General features: G+C 43.4%; 1 protein-coding gene across 1 annotated transcript; it reads right to left on the bottom strand.

The window, feature by feature from the left end:
* Positions 1 to 3,454: 3,454 nt before the first annotated feature.
* On the bottom strand, positions 3,455 to 7,089 carry LOC117467256 (trichohyalin-like). Its single transcript, XM_034110780.2, has one exon. The coding sequence runs from the start codon at positions 7,087 to 7,089 to the stop codon at positions 3,874 to 3,876; it is 3,216 nt and encodes a 1,071-aa protein (XP_033966671.2). The 3' UTR covers positions 3,455 to 3,873.
* Between the last annotated feature and the right edge of the window lie 95 nt (positions 7,090 to 7,184).

The following is a 7,184-nucleotide window of genomic DNA, read 5'->3' as shown; positions in this document are numbered from 1 at the left end:
TCCAATAGATCTATTTCAGAAACTTGTGCATATAATTATTTTCTTGAGTCAAACCATTATTAGGATCTGTGTAGCTCTGCTAAGCATTTCATAGCTCATTATACTCATTTATCTTCAATGCTGGTCCACCTAAAGGACCATGTTAACCTCTTTAGCAGTGTGTGGGACCTTGGGTGTCCGAATATGTAACAATCACTCCCTCCTTTATCAAGGATTTAAAAACAGAAGTCATTTCATATTTCCATCTTAAAGCCATGGTTAAAGAGTCCTCTCCTGCTGATGTTCAGGTGTATATCAGTATGTAGTGTCTCTACTTTAAAGAGTCCTCTCCTGCTGATGTTCAGGTGTATATCAGTATGTAGTGCCTCTACTTTAAAGAGTCCTCTCCTGCTGATGTTCAGGTGCATATCAGTATGTAGTGTCTCTACTTTAAAGAGTCCTCTCCTGCTGATGTTCAGGTGTAAATCAGTATGTAGTGTCTCTACTTTAAAGAGTCCTCTCCTGCTGATGTTCAGGTGTATATCAGTATATAGTGTATCTACTTTAAAGAGTCCTCTCCTGCTGATGTTCAGGTGTAAATCAGTATGTAGTGTCTCTACTTTAAAGAGTCCTCTCCTGCTGATGTTCAGGTGTATATCAGTATGTAGTGTCTCTACTTTAAAGAGTCCTCTCCTGCTGATGTTCAGGTGCATATCAGTATGTAGTGTCTCTACTTTAAAGAGTCCTCTCCTGCTGATGTTCAGGTGTATATCAGTATGTAGTGTCTCTACTTTAAAGAGTCCTCTCCTGCTGATGTTCAGGTGTATATCAGTATGTAGTGTCTCTACTTTAAAGAGTCCTCTCCTGCTGATGTTCAGGTGCATATCAGTATGTAGTATCTCTACTTTAAAGAGTCCTCTCCTGCTGATGTTCAGGTGTATATCAGTATGTAGTGTCTCTACTTTAAAGAGTCCTCTCCTGCTGATGTTCAGGTGTATATCAGTATGTAGTGTCTCTACTTTAAAGAGTCCTCTCCTGCTGATGTTCAGGTGTATATCAGTGTGTAGTGTCTCTACTTTAAAGAGTCCTCTCCTGCTGATGTTCAGGTGTATATCAGTATGTAGTGTCTCTACTTTAAAGAGTCCTCTCCTGCTGATGTTCAGGTGTATATCAGTAGGTTCTCTACTTTAAAGAGTCCTCTCCTGCTGATGTTCAGGTGTATATCAGTATGTAGTGTCTCTACTTTAAAGAGTCCTCTCCTGCTGATGTTCAGGTGTATATCAGTATGTAGTGTCTCTACTTTAAAGAGTCCTCTCCTGCTGATGTTCAGGTGCATATCAGTATGTAGTGTCTCTACTTTAAAGAGTCCTCTCCTGCTGATGTTCAGGTGTATATCAGTGTGTAGTGTCTCTACTTTAAAGAGTCCTCTCCTGCTGATGTTCAGGTGTATATCAGTATGTAGTGTCTCTACTTTAAAGAGTCCTCTCCTGCTGATGTTCAGGTGTATATCAGTAGGTTCTCTACTTTAAAGAGTCCTCTCCTGCTGATGTTCAGGTGTATATCAGTATGTAGTGTCTCTACTTTAAAGAGTCCTCTCCTGCTGATGTTCAGGTGTATATCAGTATGTAGTGTCTCTACTTTAAAGAGTCCTCTCCTGCTGATGTTCAGGTGCATATCAGTATGTAGTGTCTCTACTTTAAAGAGTCCTCTCCTGCTGATGTTCAGGTGTATATCAGTATGTAGTGTCTCTACTTTAAAGAGTCCTCTCCTGCTGATGTTCAGGTGTATATCAGTATGTAGTGTCTCTACTTTAAAGAGTCCTCTCCTGCTGATGTTCAGGTGTATATCAGTAGGTTCTCTACTTTAAAGAGTCCTCTCCTGCTGATGTTCAGGTGTATATCAGTATGTAGTGTCTCTACTTTAAAGAGTCCTCTCCTGCTGATGTTCAGGTGTATATCAGTATGTAGTGTCTCTACTTTAAAGAGTCCTCTCCTGCTGATGTTCAGGTGCATATCAGTATGTAGTGTCTCTACTTTAAAGAGTCCTCTCCTGCTGATGTTCAGGTGTATATCAGTATGTAGTGTCTCTACTTTAAAGAGTCCTCTCCTGCTGATGTTCAGGTGCATATCAGTATGTAGTGTCTCTACTTTAAAGAGTCCTCTCCTGCTGATGTTCAGGTGTATATCAGTATGTAGTGTCTCTACTTTAAAGAGTCCTCTCCTGCTGTTGTTCAGGGTGTATATCAGTATGTAGTGTCTCTACTTTAAAGAGTCCTCTCCTGCTGATGTTCAGGTGTATATCAGTAGGTTCTCTACTTTAAAGAGTCCTCTCCTGCTGATGTTCAGGTGTATATCAGTATGTAGTGTCTCTACTTTAAAGAGTCATCTCCTGCTGATGTTCAGGTGTATATCAGTATGTAGTGTCTCTACTTTAAAGAGTCCTCTCCTGCTGATGTTCAGGTGCATATCAGTATGTAGTGTCTCTACTTTAAAGAGTCCTCTCCTGCTGATGTTCAGGTGTATATCAGTATGTAGTGTCTCTACTTTAAAGAGTCCTCTCCTGCTGATGTTCAGGTGTATATCAGTATGTAGTGTCTCTACTTTAAAGAGTCCTCTCCTGCTGATGTTCAGGTGTATATCAGTATGTAGTGTCTCTACTTTAAAGAGTCCTCTCCTGCTGATGTTCAGGTGTATATCAGTATGTAGTGTCTCTACTTTAAAGAGTTATCTCCTGCTGATGTTCAGGTGTATATCAGTATGTAGTGTCTCTACTTTAAAGAGTCCTCTCCTGCTGATGTTCAGGTGTGGTTTTCAGAGAGGCAACAAAGAGAAAACCAGTAGGAAAAAAAAAATCCATCCTAACCCAGATGCTTTCCACTGAGCATCCTCGTGTGTGTGTGTGTGTGGTGTGTGTGTGTGTGTGTGTGTGTGTGTGTGTGTGTGTGTGTGTGTGTGTGTGTGTGTGTGTGTGTGTGTGTGTGTGTGTGTGTGTGTGTGTGTGTGTGTGTGTGTGTGTGTGTGTGTGTGTGTGTGTGTGTGTGTGTGTAAATATAACCCGGCTCTATTATAGAACGAAAAAAGCGAACATCAAGAACTTCAAAGTAAAAGTCTTTAATTCTTCAATTTAAAAAAGGAAAAAGTCCCGTCAAAATAACGAGATGATCCAATCACAAAGCTCCAGTGCTCTCTCACTTATTTCATAAAATAGATTACTAACATATTTGTATATTAAGGAGAAAATATCATATATAAGAACAAAAATATACAATAAATATATTACACTTCCAATAAATTCAATAATTCTTTTATTTTTGCGATAAATATAAATACCATTTTAACTCTCATTGCAAACAGTTGATTAGTGGAAAGCTTTAAAAACATGAATTCACATTCCCCCCCCCCCCCCCCCTCTGACATCTCTCCCCTAACCTTTCCCCCCTGCCCCAAATGGTCCTGGATTTTAACCCCCCCCCCCCCCCCACACACACACACACACACACACACACACACACACACACACACACACACACACACACACACACACACACACACACACACACACACACACACACACACACACACACACACACACACACACACACACAACCTTATTATTATTATCAGAACCCACAGAGTAGAAAGAAGGGGTGTCCTTTTTTTCATGAGGACAGAATCTGGGAACGCTTAATGATCCCAAATCCTGTCACAATGCGGGGGAACCCTGAGACACAGGGGAACCCGATACGGTGACAAGACATTTCATTTAAGTGGACTTCTTATCCTCTCTAATAACTGTTCTAATAACTGTTCTAATAACTGTTCTAATAACCTCCTCTTCCTCCACAGCCCCCTCCTCTTCCTCCACAGCCCCCTCCTCTTCCTCCACAGCCCCCTTCTATTCCTCTTCCTCCTTCTCCTCCACCCCAAATCGTAGCTTCAGCGACCGATTCTCCTCTCGCAGGCGGGCGATCTCCAGATCCTTCTCCTCTTTCTCCAAATGGAGCTCTCTGTTGATCCTCAACAAAGTGACGATCTCCACATCCTTGTGGTCAGCTAACGGTTCCTTCAGTTCTCTCAGATCCTGGTTCTCCTTTCTCAAGATGTCCATCTCTGCTTTGTGCTGCATCTTGAGGAGATTTCTCAGGTTCTCAAAGTCATCCCTCAAGACGTTCCGCTCAATCTCGATATAATCCTTTACTTCATCACAAGGTTCCTTCTGTTCTTTGAGATCCTGGTTCTCCTTTAGCAAAGCGTCTATCTCTCCATCCTTTACTTCCTCACAAGGTTCTTTAGGTTCTGTGAGATCCTGGTTCTGCTTTAGCAAAGCGTCTATCTCTCCATCCTTTACTTCCTCACAAGGTTCTTTAGGTTCTGTGAGATCCTGGATCTGCTTTAGCAAAGCGTCTATCTCTCCCTCCTTTACTTCCTCACAAGGTTCTTTAGGTTCTGTGAGATCCTGGATCTGCTTTAGCAAAGCGTCTATCTCTCCATCCTTTACTTCCTCACAAGGTTCTTTAGGTTCTGTGAGATCCTGGATCTGCTTTAGCAAAGCGTCTATCTCTCCATCCTTTACTTCCTCACAAGGTTCTTTAGGTTCTGTGAGATCCTGGATCTGCTTTAGCAAAGCGTCTATCTCTCCATCCTTTACTTCCTCACAAGGTTCTTTAGGTTCTGTGAGATCCAGGTTCTGCTTTAGCAAAGCGTCTATCTCTCCCTCCTCTTCCTCCTTCTCCTCCACCCCAAATCGTAGCTTCAGCGACCGATTCTCCTCTCGCAGGCGGGCGATCTCCAGATCCTTCTCCTCTTTCTCCACATGGAGCTTTCTGTTGATCCTCAACAAAGTGACGATCTCCACATGCTTGTGGTCAGCTAACGGTTCCTTCAGTTCCTTCAGTTCTCTCAGATCCTGGTTCTCCTTTCTCAAGATGTCCATCTCTGCTTTGTGCTGCATCTTGAGGAGATTTCTCAGGTTCAGGTTCTCAAAGTCATCCCTCAAGACGTTCCGCTCAATCTCCATATAATCCTTTACTTCATCACAAGGTTCCTTCTGTTCTTTGAGATCCTGGTTCTCCTTTAGCAAAGCGTCTATCTCTCCCTCCTTTACTTCCTCACAAGGTTCTTTAGGTTCTGTGAGATCCTGGTTCTGCTTTAGAAAAGCGTCTATCTCTCCCTCCTTTACTTCCTCACAAGGTTCTTTAGGTTCTGTGAGATCCTGGTTCTCCTCTAGCAAAGCGTCTATCTCTCCCTCCTTTACTTCCTCACAAGGTTCTTTAGGTTCTGTGAGATCCTGGTTCTCCTTTAGCAAAGCATCTACCTCTCCATCCTTTACTTCCTCACAAGGTTCTTTAGGTTCTGTGAGATCCTGGTTCTCCTCTAGCAAAGCATCTATCTCTCCATCCTTTACTTCCTCACAAGGTTCTTTAGGTTCTGTCAGATCCTGGTTCTCCATTCTCAAGATGTCCATTGTTAATTCGTGCATCATCTGCATGTTGAGGAGATTTCCATATATCAGGTTCAGGTTCTCCAAGTCATCCCTCAAGACGTTCTGCTCAATCTCCATATAATCCTTTACTTCCTCACAAGGTTCTTTAGGTTCTGTGAGATCCTGGTTCTCCTCTAGCAAAGCATCTATCTCTCCATCCTTTACTTCCTCACAAGGTTCTTTAGGTTCTGTGAGATCCTGGTTCTCCTTTAGCAAAGCGTCTATCTCTCCATCCTTTACTTCCTCACAAGGTTCTTTAGGTTCTGTGAGATCCTGGTTCTGCTTTAGCAAAGCGTCTATCTCTCCCTCCTTTACTTCCTCACAAGGTTCTTTAGGTTCTGTGAGATCCAGGTTCTGCTTTAGCAAAGCGTCTATCTTTCCATCCTTTACTTCCTCACAAGGTTCTTTAGGTTCTGTGAGATCCTGGTTCTGCTTTAGCAAAGCGTCTATCTCTCCCTCCTTTACTTCCTCACAAGGTTCTTTAGGTTCTGTGAGATCCAGGTTCTGCTTTAGCAAAGCGTCTATCTCTCCCTCCTTTACTTCCTCACAAGGTTCTTTAGGTTCTGTGAGATCCAGGTTCTGCTTTAGCAAAGCGTCTATCTCTCCCTCCTTTACTTCCTCACAAGGTTCTTTAGGTTCTGTGAGATCCTGGTTCTCCTCTAGCAAAGCGTCTATCTCTCCATCCTTTACTTCCTCACAAGGTTCTTTAGGTTCTGTCAGATCCTGGTTCTCCATTCTCAAGATGTCCATTTTTAATTCGTGCATCATCTGCATGTTGAGGAGATTTCCATATATCAGGTTCAGGTTCTCCAAGTCATCCCTCAAGACGTTCTGCTCAATCTCCATATAATCCTTTACTTCATCACAAGGTTCCTTCTGTTCTTTAAGATCCTGGTTCTCTTCTAGCAAAGCATCTATCTCTCCCTCCTTTACTTCCTCACAAGGTTCTTTAGGTTCTGTGAGATCCAGGTTCTGCTTTAGCAAAGCGTCTATCTCTCCCTCCTGTACTTCCTCACAAGGTTCTTTAGGTTCTGTGAGATCCTGGTTCTCCTCTAGCAAAGCGTCCATCTCTCCCTCCTTTACTTCCTCACAAGGTTCTTTAGGTTCTGTGAGATCCTGGTTCTCCTCTAGCAAAGCGTCTATCTCTCCCTCCTTTACTTCCTCACAAGGTTCTTTAGGTTCTGTGAGATCCTGGTTCTCCTCTAGCAAAGCGTCTATCTCTCCATCCTTTACTTCCTCACAAGGTTCTTTAGGTTCTATGAGATCCTGGTTCTCCTTTAACAAAGCGTCCATCTTTCTTTTGGTGTTACGGCACCACTTGAGGAGCTTTAAATATTTCATGTTCAGCTCCTCATTGGTTAAGACTCTCTGCTCCTCCTTCAGGTCCTCCTCCGTCTGAGAGGCCCTGCCTCCTGCATCTTTCTCCTCCTTCAGGTCCTCCTCCTCCGTCCTCCTCTGAGAGGCCTGCTCCTGCATCTTCTCCTCCTTCAGGTCCTCCTCCTCCGTCTGAGAGGCCTGCTCCTGCATCTTCTCCTCCTTCAGGTCCTCCTCCTCCGTCTGAGTGGCCTGCTCCTGCATCTTCTCCTCCTTCAGGTCCTCCTTCTCCGTCTGAGAGGCCTGCTCCTGCATCTCTTCTCCTTCTTTCTTCTTAAACTCCTCTCCAGCTCCAGCTTCCCGTCCTGAACCTGTTTTCTCAGAAGCTGGATTCGTAAACTCATGCACTT

The sequence above is a fragment of the Pseudochaenichthys georgianus genome, chromosome 22 (assembly GCF_902827115.2).
Source record: "Pseudochaenichthys georgianus chromosome 22, fPseGeo1.2, whole genome shotgun sequence".
Taxonomy (NCBI): domain Eukaryota; kingdom Metazoa; phylum Chordata; class Actinopteri; order Perciformes; family Channichthyidae; genus Pseudochaenichthys; species Pseudochaenichthys georgianus.
The sequence above is the reverse complement of the archived record's forward strand: the minus strand, read 5'-3'. Positions and strand labels throughout refer to the sequence as shown.

Excerpts from the sequence above, each read along its gene's own strand:
- LOC117467256 (XM_034110780.2), bottom strand. The coding sequence starts at position 7,089 with ATGCAGGAGCAGGCCTCTCAGACGGAGAAGGAGGACCTGAAGGAGGAG.